The sequence below is a fragment of the Miniopterus schreibersii genome (assembly GCF_964146895.1).
Source record: "Miniopterus schreibersii genome assembly, chromosome: 11".
In the NCBI taxonomy this organism is placed as follows: domain Eukaryota; kingdom Metazoa; phylum Chordata; class Mammalia; order Chiroptera; family Miniopteridae; genus Miniopterus; species Miniopterus schreibersii.
This window is the reverse complement of record NC_138111.1, coordinates 10,535,742-10,560,808: the sequence shown is the minus strand read 5'-3', so window position 1 is coordinate 10,560,808 and position 25,067 is coordinate 10,535,742. Positions and strand designations below refer to the sequence as shown.

The 25,067-nt window shown below is 55.3% G+C and overlaps 1 protein-coding gene across 3 annotated transcripts in view; it reads right to left on the bottom strand.

Moving 5' to 3' along the window:
* Nucleotides 1–2,158: 2,158 nt before the first annotated feature.
* COL27A1 (collagen type XXVII alpha 1 chain) overlaps nucleotides 2,159–25,067 on the bottom strand; it is a 120,843-nt gene continuing 97,934 nt past the window's right edge. For all 3 annotated transcript variants that reach the window (XM_081151939.1, XM_081151940.1, XM_081151938.1), the window contains 24 exons: nucleotides 22,568–22,621; nucleotides 22,354–22,461; nucleotides 21,002–21,055; nucleotides 19,998–20,051; nucleotides 16,591–16,647; nucleotides 16,352–16,405; nucleotides 15,776–15,829; nucleotides 15,445–15,498; nucleotides 14,945–14,998; nucleotides 14,755–14,862; nucleotides 14,181–14,288; nucleotides 13,226–13,333; nucleotides 11,749–11,802; nucleotides 11,190–11,252; nucleotides 10,744–10,797; nucleotides 10,551–10,586; nucleotides 10,416–10,433; nucleotides 10,180–10,215; nucleotides 9,852–9,878; nucleotides 7,975–8,040; nucleotides 6,816–6,984; nucleotides 5,781–5,890; nucleotides 3,689–3,907; nucleotides 2,159–2,955 (listed from right to left, as the gene is read on the bottom strand). In XM_081151939.1, the coding sequence (XP_081008065.1) occupies nucleotides 2,809–2,955; nucleotides 3,689–3,907; nucleotides 5,781–5,890; nucleotides 6,816–6,984; nucleotides 7,975–8,040; nucleotides 9,852–9,878; nucleotides 10,180–10,215; nucleotides 10,416–10,433; nucleotides 10,551–10,586; nucleotides 10,744–10,797; nucleotides 11,190–11,252; nucleotides 11,749–11,802; nucleotides 13,226–13,333; nucleotides 14,181–14,288; nucleotides 14,755–14,862; nucleotides 14,945–14,998; nucleotides 15,445–15,498; nucleotides 15,776–15,829; nucleotides 16,352–16,405; nucleotides 16,591–16,647; nucleotides 19,998–20,051; nucleotides 21,002–21,055; nucleotides 22,354–22,461; nucleotides 22,568–22,621 (1,866 nt within the window). In that variant the 3' untranslated portion in view covers nucleotides 2,159–2,808. The remainder of the gene's footprint in view (nucleotides 2,956–3,688; nucleotides 3,908–5,780; nucleotides 5,891–6,815; nucleotides 6,985–7,974; nucleotides 8,041–9,851; nucleotides 9,879–10,179; nucleotides 10,216–10,415; nucleotides 10,434–10,550; nucleotides 10,587–10,743; nucleotides 10,798–11,189; nucleotides 11,253–11,748; nucleotides 11,803–13,225; nucleotides 13,334–14,180; nucleotides 14,289–14,754; nucleotides 14,863–14,944; nucleotides 14,999–15,444; nucleotides 15,499–15,775; nucleotides 15,830–16,351; nucleotides 16,406–16,590; nucleotides 16,648–19,997; nucleotides 20,052–21,001; nucleotides 21,056–22,353; nucleotides 22,462–22,567; nucleotides 22,622–25,067) is intronic.

Here is a 25,067-nt window from a genome sequence, read left to right as displayed (position 1 = left end):
GCCCCATTGCAACCCAAACCCAACTTGGCCAACCCAAACCTTGCTCTCTCGTGCAAGCCTGTGGCTTGTCCTATTTCCAGCATGACGCCTCAGGCCTCCCTATACCCCCAAACACCATTTGAACTACTTACTGTTCCCCAAATATGCAGTGACACCTTTGCTACCAGGCCTTGGCAGGGGCTGTTTCCTCGCCCCCCAGCACCCTTCCCCATCTGGCTAACCTCTATTCATCTTCTCTCAAGTAAACTTGTATGAAGAACTTTGTGCCAATTAACTGAACCATGGGGCACCCAGATATTTAATTAAACTGCTTGAGATGGACATCAGCCTTTTCTTGCCTTTGGACATGAATTGAAACATCAGTTCTTCCTGGGTCTCGAGCCTGCCAGCCTTCAGACTAGAACTAAACCACCAGCCCTCCTGGGTCTCCAGCTTGCCAACTCACTTAGCAGATCTTGGGACTTCTCTGTTAATGTGGCCTTACTTGGAAACCGGGTCTTTGCGGGAGTAATCAGGTTAAGAAGAGGCCACCAGGGTGGGCCCTCATCCCAAATGACTGCTCTCCTATGAAAAGATGTGACTACAGAGTCGCATAGCGAGAGCGTCATGTGACTACGGAGGCAGGGGTTGAGGTGCTGGCTTGCAAGCCCAGGAATGTCTGCGGCCAGCAGAAGCTGGACCAGGTAGGAAACCTCCCGTTGAGGTGGCAGAGAGGTGGTGGCCCTACCAATACTTTAATTTCAAACTTCTAGCCTCCAGGACTGGGAGAGAGTGCATTCCTGTTGTTTTAAGCTACCAGGTTTGGGGTACTGTTACACTAGCCCTAAGAAACCAAGATTCTTTCACTTTTAGCACCCCCCCCCAAGGTGCCCTATCTCTCGCCCTGCCCCTCCCCATGGGGGAAGCAGCAGCAGCAGGGCGTCCCCCCAGCACCTTGCCCCCACCCTCCAGCCCCGCCACAAACCTTCCCCGGGCTTTTCAAAGAAGCACACACCACAGATCTGTCATTCCATTGCCTCAGTTTTAAATATTTATTTAAAATCCAGAAGGGAAAAGGAGAGACGGAACTCACTGGGGTTTTAACACTGACATGTGGACAGAGACATAAACACGGACAGCAGGAAAACCCAAGAACGAGACAGAAGCCAGGTGGCGACTGGCAGCATGGGGAAGCTGAGCGCTGAGGCCCGAGCTGCTAGGAGAATGCCCTTCCACGGGGAGCATCCGGCTGGGCCGAGGGCCAGGGATGGGGGGGGTAGAGTGAGGTATTAAATAATGCAAAGCAAATCCAATTCCCGAAGAGACACAACTTTAGAAGAAAAAAAAAAAAACAAGACAAATAGACTTTCACATAAAATTTCCCCTTCTATAAAAATAATTTCTTAGAATAACCTCCGGACCGGCCCTGGGTGCTGAGTGGTTCGCTGACGTGGGACAATTCAGTGACACCGACTATCCCTATCACGCTGAACTCCGAGGTTCCCATAATTATTCTTCCTCCTCAGCCCACACGTACCCTGGGAGCTAATGACACTGTTTCTACGGAATTTAATGACAATAAAAAAGCAAGAGTGATGGCTGCGTCTTGAGAGGACAGGCCCCTGGGAGGGAGGACCCTAGTGGAGGGCATGTGGCTTCATGAGATGGTTCCAGATTTATCTGCACCTCCCAGGTCAGCCCCGACCCAGCACCGCCCTTGCAACTAGTTTCTTCAAGGTCACGGCTTCTCCCAGGACCCTCCAGTCTAGATCGCACCCTCCAGGACCAGGACAAGCCTCGCTCCCCTCCAGGGCCATGAAGGGCCCAGTCGACATCCTGCCTGCTCAGGCCTCCCCCTGCTTCAGGGGACAAACACTTCCAAGTCCATAAGTTAAAAGGTAAATCTTACTACTTCTGTTTCTGGCAGGATTTTTTTTTTTTTTTTTTGCTTTGCTTTTTTTTCTTTTTTTTTCTGTTTTTCTTCCCCTCCCTCCCTCCTTAGCAGATTACCTGATGAGCACAAGGGTGATGCTAGGAACATTTAAAAATTCCCTAAACGTTGTCGTTTGGAGGAGAGAGAAAAATGTGGAGGATCGCCCACATCAAAACGCTTCTTCAAAGTCTGTGGCAAAAATGGTAGCACCTTCAGAATCTTAAATAGGGTTTTTGTTTTCCTTAAAAAAAAAAAAAAAAAAAAATCACATACACTAAGACGATTGGAGCACCAGCGATTTCACAGTGGGAGGTAGCAAACGTGGGCACCCCCAGCCCCAAGGGGCTCCTCTCCCGCCTCCTCTGCTTCCCACCCCGGCTGCTCTCTCACCCTCTCACCTCTTTCCCAGGTGAAAAGAATAGGAACGCATCTTCTTTGTGTTTTGTTTAAATAAAATATATATAGTACTTTCTTTCCTTTTCTCCTTTTTTCATGTCTCCTCTCTAATATTGCACATCGACGCTCCCTGGCAGGGACCAGCTGCCCCTTCCCTCAAGCTGGCTGGCACCGGGGGCTCTCGCTTGGGCAGGAAGCGGGGAGGAAGGGGTGGCCGCGGAGCTGGGAGTCAGGCCACGGGGCGCAGGCGGGTTGCGGGCCCAGCTGGCTCCGGCCGGCTCTTCGGTTGGTCTTTGGAGCTGTGCTGGGGTCACCCTGTTCCCTGCTACCCCCCAGCCACTTCTACTGGGCAGACATCTGGGGCCTGCCCTAGGACCCCAGGCCAGGTGAGCTGCCTCTCCTGGGACAACCGTCCCTAAGTACCCTCCCTGTGCCACCGCTGCCTCCGCCTCCGCCTCCTCCTCGAGGCCTAGAGGAGCCAGGAGGTCAGAGGTCAGAGGTCAGAGGAAGCACGCAGGTCCAACTTCCAGGCGGTACTGCTTCCCTGATGAGGCAGGAGGGAGGTTGTCCACGCTGACAATGGGCAGCTGCTGGGGGTCCTGGGTCCGGAAGGTGAAGAGCGTCTGATGCCAGCGGCCATCCCGGACCTGAGGCCAGAAGGAGAAGGGGACACGTATGCCCACCATGGTCCTCATCTATCTGGTGCTGTCCCACGGATCCCCCCTCACAGTTTCTAATGGCCACGCAGGATTCAGCCTGGATTTGCCCATTAAGGTCGCTTCTACCGTTTTTATTCTTATGAGTGATGCTGTAATGACTATCCTTGTACTGAACTTTTGTGCACATTTGTAATTATGTCCATTTCCACAGAACAAATTCTAGAAGTAGATTTGCTAGATCAAAGGATAGGTTTATTTCTAAGGCTTTATCCGCGTGCGTGCACACACACACACACACACGTAGTTAGTGAGGGTGTGGGGAAACCAACATGTTCATTACCAGTTTTGGTTTTTTTGGACAACTTTTTGTCTCTCTTTTCCCCAATAACTTACCCTGTTTTAGGCATTTGAAAATAACCAAAATGTTAAGAGAAAAAATTAGCCTGGTCAGGGTGGGGGCAGAGAGTAGAAGTACATTCTCTTACAAGCAGCTTTGCAAATAAATACCGTATCTACCAGCCAGTAAAATTTTTACCAGCCCAGATCTTCCCAGAAAGTTCCCAGAGAGGAAAGTGAATAAAAGCAATTTTATAAAACTGTTATAAAATTATTACACATATGTAAAAATTATAGTGTAAAATTGTTATATACAATTTTATAATAAAAACACATTTTTCCACTTGTCTGTGCTTGAGGGGCCTGTGGGGGCTCCAAGAGTTACCTTGCAGCCATCCATTGACACTTCAGGCCTGAACTGACCCCCAGCTTCAAAGACCTGCCCGTTCCAGGCCCGGAAACGAACGGCCTGCTTGGCTGGGGCCTGCCCGGGGCCCTCCTGCCATACGGTCATGTTAAGGCAGTGGATGGTGATATGCTGTGTCACCTCAGAGCTTAGCAGGTGCAGAAAATTCATCTGGACCCGGCTGACGGCAAACTCGACCTGCGGAGGAGACACAGCCGTGGGCTTGGGTCAGGTCTGGCTTGGGTGCTCACAGCTCTCAGAGGACACAGAGATAAGCTCTCTCCTGGTAACATTTCCCAGCCACGCTCCCAGATGTGTGCCCACTTCAAAGACAGGGAAATTGAGGTCTGCGTGAGCTGGTCCACAGCCAGGGAGCAACAAGGAAGGGAAAGAAAGAACCAAGGCCAGAGTCAGAGCTGCGAGGGTCCTGAGATAATCTTACCCACACACCCACACCATTGTGGGGGGCAGGGTCTTTGGAGCTGAGCTGGGATCCAGAGGCCCAGAGAGGAGGAGGGTCTTGCCCAAGACTGAGAGGCTCTGGGAGTACAGAGCAAATAAGAAGTGCCCTTCCTATCCTTTCTAAGTCCAATATCCCTGTGGGGTGGGATGGGGTGGAAATGCCAGACCTGACAACAAACAATAGGGCAGGATTTATGGCTTCAGTGGCTCTAGTGTGAGCCCTGACAGTTGGGGTTTCTCTAGGTTTGTAATGCGAGTGCCTGGCTTAAGCTTTGATGCCATCCACGTCAGAGGCGGCCACCTCTGATCACCATGCAGCCAGCAACAGGACCAGATAAAGAGCCAGACTACCTCCCCCTACTGAAGCTCCTCTGTTTTAGAGTCTTGGTTGCTTTTAGTAACTGACCATCTGGGCCACGTGTCCTTTCTCTTCTTGTGCTTTCAATCCCCGCTGTTATGTTTGAATTCATCAACAGCACGAGCCCACAGACCCCCAAGCTCCTGGGACCTCCCTGTGTGGCCCCAGGTGTGCTATGTAATTTCCACTCTTATGAGTAATAAATCTTTATTTTTGCCAAAGGTTTCCTGATAGTTATTGCCAAAGGGCATCTTGCAATCATAATAAAAACCACGAGAGCCGGTCCAAGCACAACATTGATTATTGATAGAGTGAAACCGGCACAAAACAGTGGTTCATTGTTCCCATGGGGCTGGCGACTCCGATGGGCAGTCACACTGCCAATGGAGGTGCCAACTCTGGCCTCACCCCTCTGCCAGGTGGGTTTGCCACGTGGCTCCCAAACCTCAGAGTGAGAGAGGAAAGAGCCTGCTGGACCTGGAGCTCTGGCTGTGGGGGCCGTGCGAGGCTGCTGTGTTTCATGTTGAATCTCAGCACCTGGCACATGGTAGGGACTCAATCTGTTGACCAGCTGGCTCGCCTAGAGATTCTCAAACTTTGGGTCTGAGATGGTCAGCACAAAGCACCTCCTGGAGCTCTCCCATAAGGGCTGCTGGGAAGGGATGCAAAGTGCTCCGGGTCCCTGCCTCCCTGCAGTCAGAGCTGCTCTTCTCACCGTAGCTCGAATATTCTATGTGCAGGACTCACTGCAAGTGCAGGTTACGGTGCACTTGCCCTGGGCGGGGGAGTGGTCACACCCCACTGCCACCGCCTGCCTTGGCTTGTTGTCGAGTTGCCCTGAGCCACCTAAAATTCTCAGCTCAGAGATGGGCACCTGGTAAGTGGGCAGTGAACATTCACTTAATATTTGCACATGCTTCTGGTGGCTTGTCCCAGGGGAGCGGCACCCTGAATTATTTTGTACTGGTGGCTCATGGTTCTCGAAGCCAGGCCAGCCTGGCCAACGATGCTGTTTTAAGTATTAGGCAGAAAGTTCTATCTGAAGAAAGACTCATTGGCATCAGACAAGTCAAAGAGGTTTGGATTTAGAACAATTCATCCCCAGCTTATAGATGAAGAAACTGGGGTTCAGAAATAAGAGAGGACTTTCCCAAGGCCATGCAGCCAGACCAAAATCTGGGTGGGCTGTGGCCCAGGGAAGGGTGGAGGTAGAGAGGGCCAGCCAGTGGGAGGCAGGGAGCAGCTGGGTACCTTGGAGGCCGTGATGGGCTTGAGACAGGTCTGTCCACCATGCGTGAAGTTGCAGGAGACTTCGATGGTGTCGGATGAGCAGCCAAGGTTTGGATCCACCCAGTAGGTACCTGCAGGAAGCAATGGGGTGGTGATGTATGTATGTGGGGAGGAGCCCAGCATCTGGTTCTGCAGGTGGGCTCCAAACCTTGTGACCCCTGAGCCCCAGTTGGATATGAAGTCAGGGAGGGGGAGCGGAAAAGGGATTCTGTGAGCCACAGGTCTCTGAGCAGAGCTCGCATCTGGCAGAGCTCCTGGAGCGGCACGCAGCTGAGCCCGTGACCTGTGGCTATTGGGAAATGTTCATTTCCCATAGGGGACAACTGAAGTGGAGAGGCTGAGCCACCTGCCCAGGGGCTTTAGGGGTGAGCTCGTGGAATGGTTTCTCCACCGAGGGGAATGATCCTCCTCGGGCTGGCGGGGGCGGGTGGGAGTCAGGGCCCCCACCCCCTCTGCTGGAATCTGGTTTCCCCACTGGGCTTCCAAGGGAGCCAAAGGCACTGAGCTGAGAGGAAGACAACCAGCCACTAGCCGCCTTCTCGTTCAGGGAAGGGCAGGGCGGCTCTGGCGGTGAGGCGGCTGGCCCAGCTCACAGGGCTGACACTCGCGTCGGGTCTGTCGCCTCCAGCGCTGGGCTGTGGTCCTTCACGGGCCACATCAGCTCACACAGGGAGAAGAGTTGGATGCGGTGCACGGCCCCCTCCTGCCCCTGTCCTCTCCTGGCCCTCAGGGGCCTTTTCTACCAAAGCTCTTGTCCTGTTGCACTGAAACCGCTGTCCCCAGCTTGATCTGTGGGCTCGGGAAGGGTGGAACCCTCCTTGGTGTTTCCCACTATACCCCACCTCCAGGCAGCACAAGGCCTGGCACTGGGGCTCAGTGACTGTCCGTTGAGTGAATAAATGACTGACCATGTGCCATCTCTCTGAGGACAGAAACCTGCCCCCCACCCCCCCCCGGGGCAGGAAGCCCTCTCCTCAGAGCCACAGGCCCTCGTACCATCTGCCATCTTCTGCTCACAGTCCATGAGGTCCCGGCAGACCCGGGCGGGGTTCTCTTTGGTGCCCAGGGGCGTCTTAATGCTCTGAATGAGGTTGCTGAGGTAGTGTAAGGTTTTAAAGATCTCCCCTCCCTGGTCCAGCACCAGCCGGTCCGGATGGCTGTAAACCTGTTGTGAGGAGAGAGGGTGGCCATCGGCCCCTTGAGGTCCTGGCTCAGCCCGAGGTCTGAGCCTCCACAGGCCCAAGTTCTCGATACTTGGGGGACATCTGAGTCCCCAGGGGCATGGTCGGGACAGGGGTTGGGTCTACTCTACTTAAAGAGACTGGGGTCCAGGGATGGCCGGGGGGGTGCTGCCATGGGGGCCTAGAGACGAGAGGAGCGGAGGGCAGCTGGAGTGTGGTGCAGGGTGGGCAGGCCTCCGTGAGCAAGGCCGACGGGGCGTGCAGGACACTGGGGAATGGCCCCAACCCCTTCCAGAGGGGCTGGTGGAGGTCTTTCCCCGACCCCCACCCCTCCACGGTGGGAAGACAATGGTTCCTCCATGCTGCCCTTGCCCCAGGGCTGCGAGCCCTGAGAGAGCAGACTGGGCATCAACTCTCCCAGCATCCAGCTCAGGGGACAAATGGAAATGCATGGAGGTCTGAGCTGGGGTGAGGGGTGAGTTCCCCATCTTGGGAAGAGAGCAAAGCAGCAAAGGACACTTTTGACAGGGGTTCAACTAGAGGACACCAAGAGCCTCCTTGGCCCGGAGTCTTAGAGTTGAGTTGACCACAGGCCAGGGTCTTAGCAGAGCCCCCTGGGATGACCATGAGCCTCCTGCTCCTGGGGGACTGTGGGACTGAACCATGGGAAGCTGCCGTGGGCACTGGGCCAGGCAAGCATCTCTTCCTGACTCAGGCCAGCAAGAACTCTGACACCCTCAGAGGGCTTTGGAAGAAAGCAAAAGCGCTCAGGGACTGGCTGCGTGACCTTGGACGTGTTGCCGTCTACTCTGAGCCTCCGCAACAACCTCCCCCCATCTGTGGTTGTGAGATGCCACCAAGGGCTATGAAATGCTCGGTGCAGGTCACGTGGATGGGGGCATTGACCACATGCGGGCCATTATTTCTGTTTTCCCCAGGAAAGAATCCCACGTGGGCAGGACTCCTGGCAGTACCTCTGCTCTCAGTGCTCCATTAGTGTCCATCCATGTCTGGAAAGCTGCCCCAAGGTCATCTTGCTGCTGTGCAGGGAGAAGACAGGGTGTGCATTCTGGACCCCCAAACCCACCAAGCAGGAGCCCCGGGGTCTAAGCATCCGCTCTCCCACCCCACCTTCCCCAGCGGGATCTTGGCCGAGTCACATGCCCTTGGCAGACCTCTGTCCTTCCTCCCCTAGCAAACAGAGCCAGAGCTTCCCTTCTACTCCCTCCTCTGGGCACTTGGATAGCTCAGTGCCCTCAGGATTAAGTCCAAACTCCTCAGCATGGTTACAAGACACCGCCTGAGTGCTGTGGTCTCCGGACCTCCTCTCCCCTCTCCCCTCTCTCCCACATCTATTCTGTATACAACACACTACCATACTTCTTAAGCTCCTAAGTGCCATGCTCTCCCTAGCCATGGGGCCTTTGTACATGCTTTCTGATCCCTGGAACACTCTTCCACCCTCCAGTACTCCATCTGGCTAACTCCTATTCCAGTGGTTCTCAGCCAAGGGCGATGTTGCCCCCCACTGGACATTTGATAATACCTGGAGACAGTTTTGGCTGTCACAGCGGGAGAAGGGGGTGCTACTGGCATCTAGTGGGTAAAAGCCAGGGATGCTGCTAAACATCCTATAACATGCAGGACAGTCACTCCCAGCAAACAGTCATCTAGACGCAAATGTCAGTAGTCCTGCCCTACACTCACCCGACAGATGTCAGCTGCAGGGGGAACTCATTCCTAGTGCCCCTGCCCCCAGGCTGGGCGCGGCCCCCTTTCTCTCTATTCCCACAGTCCTTGGTCTCTCCTTTGGCTTGCACTGCAATTGTCTAACATACACTTGGACCTCCGATCCTTGCCCTGGGCTTGCCAGCAGCACAGCTGTGGTCTTGCCGTGAAAACAGCGAGGGGCAGAATCTGACAGTGAGTGAAGCCCAGGATTGGGGTCCGGAGCTGGGACTCTGGAGCTAGTACTTCTCAAGTTCAAATCCCAGCCTTGCTACTTACTAACTGCACAATCTAGGGCAAGTTGTTTAACCTCTCTGCCTCATTTCTCTCATCTTGAATTGTTGAGAGGAATAAATGACTTAATCCATGAAAAGCAGTTCTAATGGTGTCTGGCACTCAATCGATTAGGTTAGTATTAAAAATTAAAAATCTTCCCATTTTCCATTTTTTAGAGGGAAAGGGTTTTTCCTGGATCTCTTCACTTTCTCTGAGCTGGCTGCCTTATTGATGGGAAGGATTGGGGGAAGGGCACCCGGAGAGGCCAGGGCCGTCATCCCATTTTTGTGGATGATGCAGGAGGGCCAGTGAGAAGCTGAGATGCAAAAGATCAGAGGTTCCAAGCGGCTCATGGCCCAAGGGTTCCCGCTCCTTTCAGTCTTTCCCCTCGGCTGCTTCCTGGGATCTGCCGGGGCCTGATTCTAACAGTCAATCAGCGTGGTGGTAAAATGAGGAAGGACTCATCAGAGGGCTTGGGAGGGACCATGCTTTCCGACAGGGCCCCCAATCTGCTCCCTCTTTGGACTCAGAATCTGATAAGGACGAATCCTCAGCAGCCAGCAGATCTGTACCGTGTACTGACAGGACCCAGGGGCCTGGCAGTTGGAGTGTCTTCGTGGGGTCACAGGGGCACATCCCAGCTAAAATCTGGGTTCCCTGCCTCCTGGCCCAGGGATCTTTCTGGGGCTTCAGGGTCCAGAGTCCAATATGGAGTGACAAAAGGACATAGGCACCCCCAGGCCCAGCTTAGGGTTCTAGCCACTGTGGCCAGAGAGAGGTCAGCTGCCAAACTACCCCATCCCCAGGCCTTACCCAAGTAGCCAAAAGAGCATGCTCTCCAACTTACCAAGTGGATAGGTCTCCCTGGAGGGCCCTGCAAAAGAAGAGGCTAGGTCAGGATTTGATGAGGGTTGGGTGCTGGAGTCCAGGGACTGTCAGGAGATGAGAGAAGAGGGGCTATCAAAGCATGAGAGACACCCCCCCCCCAAGCTGGTGTCTGCTCTCCCGGAGGCCTGGCCCCACTGGGCTGGTCTACATTCTCCCAAAAGTCTATGCAGTTCAAGAGGCTGGCGAGTCCTATGAGGTCAGGGCCAAGACAAACCCTTGGGTCTCATTCAAAGGCACCCCACCTCCTGCCCCAGAATTCAATGGGCACTGAGCATGCGGTTACCTACCGGTGGGCCAGGTCGCCCTCTGGGGCCGGGAGGACCCTGGAGGAAGAAGAGGACAGTGAGGCCCTGGTCACACGCCTCCCATCTTCCCCCACCCAGGCCTCCCGGAGCAGACCCAAGACCCAGGGACAATGGCGACCCTGGCACAGATGGGTACAGATGGGATGACAGGGTCCAGGAATCAGAGTGCCTGCCCAGTCCCCCGCCCCCACCCAGCCCTCACACCCCAGCCCACTCACCCTCGGACCTTGCAATCCCTGGATGGAGACAGAAGCAGAGAGAGGGTTAGGCAACCCAGGCTGAGCTGTGCTCACGCCCCTCAAAGTTCCCCCCTCCCACACCTCAGCAGCGCTGCCCCCAGCCCATCCACTCACCAAGTTCCCTTGACTGCCTTTGTCGCCTTTCGGACCCTGCAATAAACCACGGCCCCGTGAGCGAGGGCTCAGAGGGAAGCCCCACTTCCCAGGTCGGGAAACAGAGGCTCAAGCCAGCCCTGGGTCCCAGAGGCGATCTGCAACCAGGAAGGCGAGGGGAACCAGCAGTCTCTGGCCAACCTCCTGCACATACCGGGCGTCCTGAAGGTCCCAAGATCCCGAGGGGCCCGATGATGCCTTCCTTTCCCTAAAAGAGAGAGAAAAGCTTATGTGTTCTTGTCCCAGGGACTGGGGAATAGTCACAGGGACAGGGGGGTAGAGGGCACCCTGAGTGTCCCAAGGGAACAGAATGGGGACCTCTTCAAGCAAGGGCCAGGCCATGCACCTCCTGAGCCCTTCCTGTGTCCTTGGGGTGAGCTACAAGAGTGGGGGGAGGGGAGCAGGTGAAAGAGGGGAGGTGGCAGCCCAGCTGGCAGGGACAGCACAGGCAAAGGTGTGGAGTGGGAGGAGAGACCGTGGGCAGAGGGAGGCTCAAGACTGAAGGAGCAGAATAATGGCATGTGTCCACCCAGCTGATGGCTGACCAGCCTTAGACCTGGGGCCACTGTCCCCACTGGGACAGAGAGGGAGGGGACTCACCATCAAGCCAGGAGGCCCCCGAGGGCCCTGGATACCTTTGAAGCCAATATCTCCAGGGGGGCCCTGCGAGAGACAGAGGAAGGCTGTCTGTGTTCGGTGGCCACTGGTAGAAGCCATAGCAGCGCCTCCGACCCCTGGGGTCTGGCCAACCTTTGGCCTCCCTGTGAAGAGAGGCCTTGCCTGAGAGGCCCCGGGATCAGTAACAAAGTCCACAATTATGAGGCATGTACCAGTGTGCAGGCTCAGGGCTGTGTGCTCTATGTTTCTGGTCTTACTTGTTACAACAACCCTCTAGTGTTATGTCCATTTTTTAGATGAGGAAACAGGCTTGGAGAGACCAGGTGACTCGCCTCAGGTACATAGCAGGTGAATGCGAAGCTGGGCTTACAATCCAGGTTGGCTGGAATATGAGTCCCAAGGGCAAGATGCTCATGTTCGATTCTGTTGTGTGTCAGCCCACATTGTAAGTGCTCGAGAAGTGTTTGTTGAATGAATAAATGAACAAGTAGGTAGATGGACTGGACCCTTAAGAGGAACAGTGTGGAGTGGGAATCTGTACCTTGGGTCCGAAGAGGCCAGCCATTCCTGGGAAGCCCATCTCGCCAGAGTCACCCTGTGGGGAGATCAGGATGAGATGGTGTGAGTGAGGCCAGGACAAGGGTGCCTTAGCCAGTCACCCAGGACCCTGGGCCTGCCTTCTCCCAGGGGAATCAGCCACTGTTGCATGAGATGATCGATGGGTATGTACAGCTCACAAACTAGAAACCAGGTCAGCCTGGGTTCCTGGGGCAAAGAGCCTGTGCCCTCTGTCAGATGAGAAAACAGAGGGCAGCTCAGGTATTCTAGAGGAACTCTCTAGAACACTCGGGATCTCCTGTCCCAGGTCTTCAAGGAAGAGAATGAAAGGACCCAAAAACCCTTCCCAACCCATCTCAAAAGCACTATTAAGGAGTGATCCCCTAAAAGCAGCCCCATTAGCTGAGGGTCTGCTATGTACCAAGCATTGTGGGTGCACCATCATGTGTGCATGTCCCACATCAGCCTGGAGAAGTACAATGTGCCCTGTTCACAGATAAGAAGCGGAGGCTCAGAGAGGGCAAGAACTTGCTCAGAGTCACACAGCCATTATGTTGGGGAGTAGGCTAGATGCAAATCAGGTGGGAACAATTCCAGAGGCCTGGGTTATATGGTAGGTGTATGCTTAACTTTTAAAGAAACTGCCCAGCTGTTTTCCAAAGCTGTTGTACAAATTTACATTCTTATTAGTGGAGTAGGAGAGTTCCGGTTGCTCCACATCCTTGCCAACACTTGGTATGGTCAGTCTTAAAAATTTCACCGTTCTAGCCCTGGTCAGTTGGTTAGAGCATTGTTCCGATATGCCAAGGTTGTGGGTTTGATCCCCAGTCAGGACATATATAAGAATTAACCAATGCATGCATAAATAAGTGGACCAACAAATGGATATCTCTCTAGCTAAAAAAAAAAAAAATCAACAAAATATTTTTTAAATTGTATTGAGAATTTTTGCATCTATTTATGAGGCATATTGATTGGCCTGTAGCTTTCTTTCCTTGTAATGTCTTGTCTGACTTTGACATCAGGGTAGTGTTAGCCTCGCAGAATGCATTGGGACATATTCCCTTCTCTTCAATTTTCTGGAAGCGTTTATGAACACTTGGTATTATTTTTTCCATAAATGTTTACTAGAATTCACCAGTGAAGTCCTCTGGGCCCAGGGTTTTCTTTGTGGGAAGCTTTTAAATTACAGATTCAATGTCTTTAATGGATGTGAGGCTATTTATCTGGTCGTGATCCACCTCTCCGCATGCCAAAAGGCTCAGCTCTAATTTTCAGCCTCCTCCCACCCGCTCCACTCAGGGGGTGCAGAATGGCATCTGGTGCCTAGAAAGTGCTGCTCTGCCCTTGTCACAGAGCAGGCAGGTGGCTTCTGGGTCTGTGTGTGTGCATGCGTGAACGTGAGTATTTGTGTGCACATGTGAACGCGTTCACATGTGTATTTCCCGGGGTTCACTCACCGGCTGGCCTTTGGATCCAGGCTCCCCCTGGCTCCCGGGAAGCCCTGTTCCGCCCTCTGTCCCTCGCTTACCGGAGGGACCCAGCTGCCCAGGTAATCCTCTTTCACCCTTTAAGAAACAGGCCAAAATGACTGGTCAGGGGGGTAAATGGCTCTAGGGCACAGGGAGGGGGACCTAGGAAAGACAGAACAGGGATTCCACAGGGTCAGTTGAGATCTCAGATATAGGCCTGGTGGGGCCTCCACACTTCATCCCCCCTAAGAGGAAGCCAGTCCCCTTCCCTACTCTGGCGTTCGGGCCTCCCTTCCCCTGCACTCCCCACACGGCCTCTCCTCTTTCCTGTTTCTTCCCAGCAGACGATGAAGCTCCCGCCTGCACCCCTCTACTCACACTGTCCCTCCAGCGAGAAAACCACCTCCCTTTCCTCATTTAAATCCGTCCTGGGCCAAGGCCACTCTCCCCCGCCTGCTGTCCTGCCTGCGGTTCCAACCTCTCCCCATCTAAACCTCGGGCTCAGGAAGGGCAAGAGCCATGTCTGACTCACTCATCTCAATCTTCCTTCAGTATCTAGGCTCATGCTGACTCATGGCTGCCTCTCCCCCCCCAGACATACACACCCCTCCATCCCTCAAGGAAGCCTTTTAAAGAGATGCCTTGGGGGGGGGGGGTCCCAGCAGCAAGGAACATCTATTGTTCCTCAGAGGCCCACAAGAGGGCGCCCACGGACAACCCACAACCAGTTAAGGGACCAGGGCCTGGTAGCGGGCAGTGTTTACCCTTTAAGTTAGGTTCGAGCTTGGACGCGAACCCGAGAAAGGCCAGCAATATGGACTCCGTTTTCACACACGCCCTGGGACATGGGTGCCCATGTCAGCATTATAATCAGTATCATTATATAGTTAGTACCAAGGCAGAAAGGGTGAAGGGCGGGTGAGTGGATTAATAAGTGTCCGACCTTGAATCCTGGGGGTCCCTGTGCTCCAGGCAAGCCAGCCACACCTGGATTTCCTCTCTTCCCAGCAGGGCCCATGGGGCCAGGGGCCCCATCGTCTCCTTGTTCCCCCTGTAAAGAAAGAGGGAAGGAGGCTCTCTCATGTTTCCAGAGATGCAGCCAAGGAGGCAGGATGGCTCAAGGCCTGGGTGGATTCTAGGCAGAGCTGAAGGCCAGGAGGTCAACCTCCAGGATGGAGGTCACACCACCTACATATAAGGATGGCTGGACCAGTGGATAGAGGAGCTGAGGACTTTAGAGTAGGGAAGGGGAGGGATCTTAAAAACCAGAAGCTCATCCACTGGGCAGGGGATGACCTCCTGGGTGCTGGAATGGAGGGGAGATGGTCAGGAGGGTCACACTCCCAGGTCTCAAGGGATGAGGCGATTGTCCACTCAGGGAGCTTCTGGGTATGTTGGTTCTGCCCCATCCAAGTTTTCAAACCTGCTCCTCCTGGCCCATGGCCCATGACAGCATCCTCCCGCCCCCAGTACACACACACCTCATCTCCAATGGAGATGCCCCAAGTCCTGCTCACCTGCTGTCCTGGTTGCCCATCCCTGCCAGGAAGCCCATCTGGTCCAGCGACACCTTCGGGGCCCTGTCTCCCCACCACACCCCGGGGCCCCGGCAGCCCCTGCAGGCCCTGGAGGGACACAAGAAGCTTGTGAGGGCTTCTGGGGAGGGAAGGGGGGCGGGTGGAAGAGGAGCCGCTGTGGGTCACTCACCTGGATCCCCCTCCGTCCTGGTGCCCCTGCCTTGCCTTGCTTTCCCTTTGGTCCCTGAAAAACCAAGGGACACCTGATGGGGGCTGCCTGGAGGAGGCACAGAACCCCAGGAGCTCTAGAAGCAGGGCACTGAGAGGATCATGGGCCCGTGTGGCTTGGTGCCTGCCCCTCTACCTCTTGGACCTCAGCATCTGAATGTGCAAATGGGACCAAGTGCCTGGCCTGGAAGCCCAGGGGCAGAGCGGGCCTCGGAACCTGCCGGTATTGTCACTGACTCTGCTCTGTGGGGTCTCCCACTGGTCCCCTGCTGCAGGGGCTCTGGGCATTGGCAGTTTCCTGGTGGGAGCCAGAGCCCACTGCTGGCTGGTCCATTTGATCTTCCCTGTGGTTCCCTCCCTTTATCATTGCCCTCTCAGCCCTGCCTCCTCCTTGCTGTGTTTGGGCCAGCCTTTCCCCTTCCCAGGGCCCCAGTCTCTGCTGTGGACACCCAGTCCTCTTACCTCTTCCCCTTTCGATCCTTTGGGTCCCGGCCGCCCCCGGGGTCCCGGATGCCCCTGCAAACCAAGGTGAGATGACGCAAGGCAGCCCCAGGATTCTCTCCCGGGGAGGGTGGCCAGTCTCCGCCTGGAGAGGGAGGGGTGGGGAGGGGTTTGGGGGTGCAGGCTCTGGGGGTGCCCCCAGGGTCAGGGCAGAAGAAACCAGAATGGGCTACCCCAAGCTCTCCTGCAGGGAGGGTCCCCTTAAGCTTTCAAGGGCATGTTATTTAATTTCCCCCATAGCTGCTCCACCCCCCTCAGGGCAGGAGGGGGCAGGACATGAAGCACCACTCACGGGTAGGCCCTGCTGGCCAGGATTTCCACTGAGGCCTTGTACACCCTCCTGTCCCTGGAAGCCAAGGAGAGACAGGTGAGGGGGCCCATCTTGGAGGGGGCAACTTTCAACCTGGAGGTGCCCCGGGGAGCTCTTGCTCTTCCTAGCCATGTGTCATTGTCCCCGAGCCCCCGCTTCCTCATCTGCGAGGATGGAGGGAAGGTAGAGACCCTGCTGGGGGCCCAGTGCTCATTCGTTCATTCAGTGGCTTGTCTCCTGCCTCTGTCCACTGCTTCTGCTGGGAGGGCCATCCCTTCCTGGCCACAGATGGACAGACGGGGCCCTCAGAGGGGAGGTGTCTTTCTCCCCGAAAAGGTCTCGGACAGACCCTTTCATCATGACTTACACCTGAGCCCTCCTTCAGGGGCGTGTCCTTAGGCACTACTGGTGGGAGGAAGGGCTTGCGTCCTGGTGAAGGCTATTCTGATCCCAGGGAGCACATGACAGGTAGCACGTGACAGGTGAGGGGGCTCGGGGCTGAGGAGTGCCCACGTATCCCACTCCAGTTGCTGCCAGCAGGTAGGAGCTGATACTTACAGGGTATCCAGGGTCCCCTGGTTCGCCTCGGTCTCCTCGGTCACCCACAGGGCCCTGAATGACAAAGACAACAGCAAATATGGGCCACCAGCTGCAGGGGATGCCTGGCCTGGGCCTCACTGGCTACACCCTCTGTGGAGCTCGAAGCAGCCTCACCCTGCTCAGCCTCCCCCTCCCTCTGCAGGAGGCCGGGCCCCACCGTGGCCCACACCCAGGAGAAGGAAGTTGGGGGACCTTACCGGATCTCCGGGTGACCCAGGGGGCCCCTCAGCCTTGCCATCCTCGCCCTGCTCCCCCTGTGGACACAGAAGCAGCTTTACAAACTTACCTACTCTTCCTGAATCCAAGGGATTCCAGACACTCCAGACTGAGGCCAAAAGGGGCTGATCAGAGGTTGGGTCCAGCCTACTTAGGGTTACAGATGGGGAGACTGAGGCCAGAGAAGGATGGGGCAGACATGGGGTCAGAGCCAGCCCTGAGCATGGAACCAGGATTGTGGAGCACAAAACAGTGCTCATTAGCCTCCCTCCTGAGCACCCCAAGCCAATGCCCTTGGGCTCTGAACCCATGGTCTCACCCTGCTTGGCGAAGGATCTTGGAGCTCCTTTTCCCAGCTGGGAAATGGGGTGAGGAGGGATGAAGGGAACACGGGGGGGGGGGGGTGTTCATGAAGTGATACAGAAGTCCCTGCATGGCACTCAGCGGGGAGTGACAGTAATTCCAACAGCTGGCATGCATGGGCACTGCCACAGGCCAGACACAGGTACTCACTGAGTCCTCCCAGCAACCCCACGAAGTAGGCACTATTATCCCCATTCTACAGATGAGGATGCCAAGGCGCAGAGGCGATGTGAGCAGCTCAGAGCTATTTAGCCCTCAATAAGAGTCCCTTTCTGTAAACTTTGTTGGGAGAAAGTGGGCCAAGAACCAGCTTTAGGACGAATATCCCACCCTTGATGGGAGCCCAAGAAGGCCCTGGGCTGCCCCAGGTTGCACTCAGCAGGAGATCAAGGTGGGGATTTTATCCATAAGCCAGTTTCCTATCTGCAAAATGGGGTTGTAACGCCTGGCAGCGTTGCTCTGAGGCTCCAGGGAAGAAAGGTTTGCTCAGCTGTCGGCATGCTACTGCACATAGTCGGGGCTCGCAGATGGCTGTGAAGATTGTTGTGCCACACAGAGGTAGTCAGAGTTTAGAGTGGAGGTCCTTGGGCCGTGGCAGGCCACCCTGGGCCCTGGTCCACCTGCAGGGCAGGTGGCTGGACGCCACGTGCCAGCTACATGGCAGGTGTGCGCAGAATAGCAAGTGGAAGAACCTCTGAGCTCAGAAAGCTGCAGCCCCAGACAACACTGGTGTCACCCCCCTGGGGCGTATTCTGGGCAGGGGGCTCAAGTGAGGACACCTCTGCGCCCCCTTGCTGTCAGCAGGGGTTTGAAGGGGAGGCCTGAGAGGCAGAAGAGAGGGGCGCTGTGCCTGGCACCGGAGCCCATCCCAGGCACGACAGTCCCCAGGGCTGGCGGCAGCAGCACCTTGGCCCAGGGCCTCTGTGGCTCCTGTGGGCAGAGATGGAAGGCAGGAGGGACTTGGCCTCAGGCCTAGAGCCAGGTGTACCCAGGGGGTTGGCCCAGAAAGTAGGGATTCCCTCTCTGCCCTGCCCACTCTCTATGGCTCTTTGTCCTGGGGCTCTGTCCCGCTGTGGGGGGGGGGGGCAGCTGGACCGGGGGCTTTGGGGAGAGGCCATGTTCAACTATTGTGTTCTGTGTGCCTGTCACATCATGAGGGGTGCCTCACACATTGTTTTGTAGAATCCATACAGCACCCATATGCTGCTGCAGTGATTGCCCCACTTTACAGATGGAAAACGGAGGCCCAGGGAAGGAAGGGTCTTAGCCAAAGCCACACAGAAATCAAGGGGCAGTCTGGGCCAAAAGCCAGCTGTCAAGATCTCTCCCTCTACCCCCACTGTGGGTGTAGTTTGGGGATGCATTTTTAGCACCAGAGAGCTGGTGGAGCCCCCACCACCCTTCTCCCTATTCCCAGAGTCTCATCCCATCACCCCGTCCCTCTGACCACTGCCTCTGTAGACACACGCCCCACAGGGATCTTCAAGCTGAACGGCGTGTTGGCTCATCAGCGTATTGGCTCCGTCTGGCCTCAGACGGAGTCTGAATCTTGGTCCTGACCCCCTCACCGATCCTGAGCTGGTCCCTGAGCATCATGGAGACTGTTTCTCTGCCTGTCACGTGGGACAATGACACCTTCGTGTCAGGGTCATGGTGAGGATTAGGGAGAAATCTCGGGGAAAGAGCTTGTAAATGGCACTTACGCTCCCTAGGAACCTGCTCTCTCTTCCCTCCCAGCTTGTGGTTGACCCATCATGTCACTATTTTTAAGCTCTTCAGGGCATCATTCCACAGGCCCCACACTAAATAAATCATTATAAATCCATAAATACCTGTTGCCTAGGATGCATGACCAAACTAATAATACCATGCAAGTCAGAAAATGCTTCTGGCTGACATACAGGTGATGTCCCGCTTAGCCTTCCCAAGGCACCCACCCACTTAACAGATGAAGCATCCAGGGGCCCCACCCAAGGCCCCAGCAGACTTATGGCAGATTTGGGGTTTGGGTTCCCCTCTCAGCAACCACAGGGACTACTTCTGGGGCTGTAGATGGCCCGGAGCAGAGGGATACCCCCCTTTTTAGGGCCTGTGTTAACTCCTCCTGCACCAGCCTTGGCAGACTGGGAGCGCCGAGGAGGGACCCTGGGAGCCGAGAGGCACGTTCTGCGGCTTCCCGTGTGATGTCAGAGCCCGTGGCTCGCTCTGATGGCAGGTCTGTTCTTTTCCAAACAGGAGGAATGGGCCAGCTGGACAGCGAGCCAGGCCAGGGTGATTCACCCACAACGGGATGCAGTTAGTGGGGAGCTGACTCGGCAAAAGGAAGGAGGGCCGAGGAGGCAGCGGGGAAGGAGAGAGCGGCGGCTGCCCACTTGGAGGCCTTCCAGCTGCCCATCAGGAGGAGGGAGGGAAGGAAGAAGGAACCGAGAGCCGCCGATGTTGGACTCAAAGGCGGGTCCCAGGGCCAGCTCGGATGTGACCCGGGCGCGATGCCGCGGCCCTCTGGCCCCCCACGTCCCCACCTGCACGGCGGGGCGGGACACAAAGATCAGCAAGGTTCCTTCCAGCACCTCCTCTCCTTTACTGAATCTGGGGCCAAGGGCTGGGGAGTGGACATGCCTCCCCTCGGCCTCGCTGGCTCCTTGTGGCCCTGAAACGCTGGCGTCCACACGCTGCTTCCTGAGCCCCTCCTGGCTCATTCCCCAGCGAGGCCTCAGTGCCCATGTTCGATGGGAACTGCACAGTTCTAGTCATTACATGACTGATGGGCACTTCCCTGGCTGGACTGAAAGCCCCAGGAGGGCAGGCACTGTGTCTGCTTTTGTTCTGGTGCCGGGCACAGAGCCGATGCCCAATGCATCTGTGCCAAACATGGGTCTACTGGCTCCTGCCTCCCGGCCGCCGAGATATGAGCAGGGGTGAGCCTGCTATGAACCTCCCGTGCTCTCTGGGCACAGCGCCCAGGGGCTTGCTCCTGCCAGCCTGGATATCAGGGATCAGCTGCCTCCCACGAACCAATACCCACCTTTTCGCCCTTTGGTCCTGGAGGCCCGAGGGGTCCCATGATGCCTTTGTGTCCCTGCAGGAAACAAGAAGGCAAGGCAGGAGGTGAGAGCATGGGGGTGGGAGGACTCGGGAGGGGCATGTGATAAAGGACAGGAACTCGGAAATGGAGACACTGGTCTGTGCGACTGGGTCTTGGGTCCTGGCTCTGCCCTGATTTGCTGTGTGACTTTTGAGCAAGCCCAGTACCTCTCTGGGCCCTGGGCCTCCTAGACATGCCGTATAGGTCCCACATACACATGTAAGGGTAGGTCCACTTGGATGGTTGAGGATTCTGACTACCCCGCCCGGGAGCAGACCTGGGACAAGATCTTGGGACAGCCAGCTGTGTCCTCTGGGGCCGGGCAGAATGCTTGCCTCAGCAGACTCTCCTGGGCGGTGGCCAGACCTCACATGTGGATTCCTCCGTGGGCTCCCAGCACCTCTCTCCCAGTTTCCATGTCCTTTTCCCGTCTTTCTGTTCTCCTCTCCCCCTCATCCCGACCTACTGGACCTCTTTCAGACTCCAGATCCCACCACTAACTTAACAAGCTGTCAGACTGTGCACACACATCCTTAACCCCCCAGGGCCTCCCTTTCCCTTTCTGAGCAAGCCCTATGCCTCTCTGAGGCCTGGTGTCCCAGATGTGGGTTTGGCTCAGCCACCTCTAGGGGGTGCCAACTAGTATGTGAAACTGGGCTAAGGATCTTTCCTTCCACAGAGCACAGATGGGCAGCTCAGACAGGAGGTACGGGGGGGCACCCACCCTCAGAGGACTCAGAGAGGGTGCACCCTACCCCGCCTGGCAACCAATTGTCCTTGACCTCCTCCCTGGTCTGTGGGCCCAGGTGCTCCCTGGGATAGGTGAGACTATGAATCTCCAATGGCCCGAGGGCTGGCCCCCAGGTGGGAGGTGGTGGTGAAGGCAGAGGACCCAGGCCTGCTGGAGAGAGTTGCAGAGAGAGGGGGAGGGGAGGTTTCCTTACATCGTAACCAGCCAGTCCTGGTTCTCCTTGGGCCCCCATCCGTCCTGGAGCACCCTACGAGAGGAGGAAACCCGCACTGGTAAGGAACGTGGCTCTCACAGCAGGGACTCGGGCTCTGCCTGTCCCCCAGGCTCCTGCCCAGTTCTGCCCAGAAGCCTGGTGTGTTTATTTCACCCAGAACCCAGGCGGAGGTCAAGGTGAAGCACAAGTGGCACTGTCCCATCCGTCCTGGGGCTCCCCTCCTCCCCCAGTCCTTCTCTCGGCTACAGAGGTTCCAGAGACCCGATGTCTCCAATTTCCCCAATTTTGTGAACAGAATGGTTATGAAAAATTAAACTACGTGAACTTACAGTTCAACCATATCAAAAACAAAGACAACAAATATTCAAACCTCACTCCTTCCTAATTATTTTACATTTTACTACTTATGCTCAGGAGGTCATCATGTCTACTGCATCCGTGTGGCGGAAACACTAGCTAACAGAGTGCTCCTGCGAGCCTGCCCCACTGTGCATCCAGTGACATCGTGTTGGTAGCTTTAAATCAGGCCTGGTGGGCAGCATTTCCACCATGGAAATGAGCAAGTGCCACAGGCCAGCATAGCTGTTTACCACACACGCTGGCAGCTCAGAGAGGCGGCATCACCCTCATCTGCCCCTTCCCCTTGCTCCTCTGAGGGTCTCCTTCCCCCTGCAGCTGTCACCCCCCCTCAGGCCAGCGAAGGCCTGGGACAGTGTCAGGATCACCCAGGGGGCTGCAGCAGCTTCACCCTGATCCTCATGAACCTACTTCCAGTGGGAAAACTCCTTGTTCAATAAAAACACACCCAAGAGCCTGCTGGCGTGGCTCAGCGGTTGAGCATTGACCTAGGATCCAGGAGATTGCGGTTCGATTCCCGGTCAGGGCACATGCCCAGGTTGAGGGCTTGATCCCCAGTGGGGGGCGTGCAGGAGGCAGCCGATCAATGACTCTCTCATCATTGATGTTTCTGTCTCTCTCTCCCTCTCCCTTCCTCTCCCTGAAATCAATAAAGACATATTTTTTAAAAACACATAAAAAAACCCCAACACGCCCAATGGTCTGGTTTAACTAAGATTAAGATTAAGCAGGGCTCATTAATCTGGGTCTTCAGGAGACCCACAGACTCCATCAGATTGCGAGAAATGCTGTGTGTTGTGTGCACTCTTCAGGAGAAGGCTGCAGCTTCTGCAGGTCCCCAAAAGGATCTGTGATTCAAAGGAAGTGGCTGGGAAAACAGGTGTTCAGCCGACAGTTGGAGCGGGGGACACCTCCCTTTCTGCCCTTGGCCCTCTGCTCCGTGACCCACCCCACCCCACCCAGAGAGTACTCACCGTTGGTCCCAGGCTGCCCCGGGACCCTTTAGGGCCTGGGGTGCCAGGGGGTCCAGGGTCTCCAGGGGCTCCCATCTCACCCAGCTGTCCTTGGTAGCCCTTGGCACCCTGCAGCGGGAGGAGAGACAGGCTGTCACCAGGTCTCAGGGGAGAGGTGGGGGAGTGGGAGGGGGACATGGGCGGATCACGGCAGAAGGAGGTGGGGGGATCTTACCTTGGCCCCGGTCCGGCCCTTCTCGCCTTGCTTCCCTGGTTGTCCTTCAGGACCCTGATGGAGAAGGAGGGAAAGAGGAAAAAAGATGGGAAATGAGGGACAACTGAGGCAGGTCCATGCAGCATCGCAGCACTAGCTCTAGAGGCTGGCTGCCTGGGTTCACGGCTGATTCTGCCCTCAGTATCCACATGACCTTGAGTGTGACCTAACTTCCTGTGATCGGCATATTTGTCTGTGAAGTGGGGACAGTGGTATTTCACAGAGCTGAGGATTCAACCTGGTGATACAGTCTCATGCTTACAAGGCGCCTGGTCCACAGACACTGCTGGATACATGGCTGTTGTCATGGTTACTGTTAGGTGCACCTATCCTGCCTCAAGGTGGGGGTAATCTGTTGAAATGTTTGTATTTTGGATATTTTGAGCTAAATAAAAGGTTACTACAATTAATTCCACCTGTTTCTATTTACCTTTAAAAAATGTGACTATTAGAAAATTTAAATCACACGAGTGGCTTGTATTTTGTTTCTGTCAGACAGCCATGGACTTGACAATCTCAAGGTCTCTTGCTCTTCCAGTAATAATACACTAACAATCGTCACAGCCTCAACCACGGCCAGGCACTGTGTCTACACTCTACCTCTTATCTCATTTGATTCCCATTATAGGACTGGGAGGATGGGATTATTTATCCCATTTTAGAACTAAAGAAACTGAGGCTCCATGAGACGAAGGCGTTGTCTGCAGGTCACCCAGCCAGGTTAGAAATGAGACATGAATCCTCAGTTTCTAGGTACCCCTTGGCCCAGGCAGGCCCAGGCTGGCCCAGCCTAGGGAACTGTAAAATCAGGATACAGGGGCTGATGGAATTGGCTGATGGAATGAGGTGACTCTGATGGCTGATTCCTTGTCAGAAGGAGATATGAGTCAGTGCTGAAGTGTTCAGTACAGGACCAGGGAGATGGAGTCTCCCCAGGACAGGGCAAGCGGCCAGCCACTTATTCTGATGGGCCCTCTGCAGCTGGGAGCATCCCCCATGGTGTGGGAAAGCCTGAGTAAGTGCTGGCACATCCAGTGGGGTGAGGCTATGGGGCCAGAATAAAGACTTTCACTGGCCCCCATCCATATAGATATATTTCTGGAAAGGCCCTGATGGCTCATAAAATTCTATTTTTAAATACTCAACTGTTTCCAGCCACAGACTGGGAGATATTGTCCTGCAGCCCTGACACCAAAGAGACTCAAATACAGGGTTCTCACCACCTCATCACCCCACACACACTCAGTCTGGCCCCAATGAACCTCATTCCACTTCCAACATATGAGAACTGGGAGTGACAGGAAAATATGGACATAACAGTGCTACCACCATCACCACCACTAAGACCACCTGCACCACCACGTCCACTGTGATCACTACCTCCATTGCAATCACCATCACCAACATGCCATCATCATCGCCACCTTCACCACCACCACCACCACCACCTTCACCACCACCACCACCACCATCATCACCACCACCACCACCTTCACCACCACCACCACCACCTTCACCACCACCACCACCACCATCATCATCACCACCACCACCACCTTCACCACCACCACCACCTTCACCACCACCACCACCACCATCACCACCACCACCACCTTCACCACCACCACCACCTTCACCACCACCACCACCATCACCACCACCACCACCATCACCACCACCACCACCATCATCACCACCACCACCACCTTCACCACCACCACCACCTTCACCACCACCATCATCACCACCACCACCACCTTTACCACCATCACCACCACCACCACCTTCACCACCACCACCACCTTCACCACCATCACCACCACCACCACCACCACCACCTTCACCACCATCACCACTATCACTACCATCACTACCACCATTGCCACCATTGCCAGTACCATGGCCATCATCACCACTGCCACCACCATCACTACTACCATCATCACCACCATCACCACCGCCCTCATCACCACCAGCAGCTTGCAGTCATTTTCTTTTCCAAATTCATAAAGACGATCTTTTATATTTCTCTTGCCTTTTAGAAAGTGCTTTCCTATCCAAAGTTTCATTGACTCCTCATCAATGAGAAAATCAAGGCTCAGAGGGAGGCAGTGATTTGTTCAAGGTCATGCAGAGAATGGGTGTTTGGGCCAGATCTCAACCTTTGGACTTTGGATCCAGGGCTATTTCTGCCACACGACTTTGCCCTTTCCACAGTCATGATACTCAAAAGCTCACTAAAAAAGGGCCCCTGAAATGTTGGGGCCCAAAGTGATCTTAGTGCACATTCCTTCCAGATCCTTCATCATACCAAGAATCCCACAGAGGGCAAGGGCAAGGGCAAGGGCAAGTGAAAGGTCACACAGCAAGTTACTGATAGAGAATCGGGGCCGGAGCCCCCACTGCTGAATTCACCTTGTTAAATTCAGTGTGGCTGAATGTGGGGGTTAGGCAGGATGTG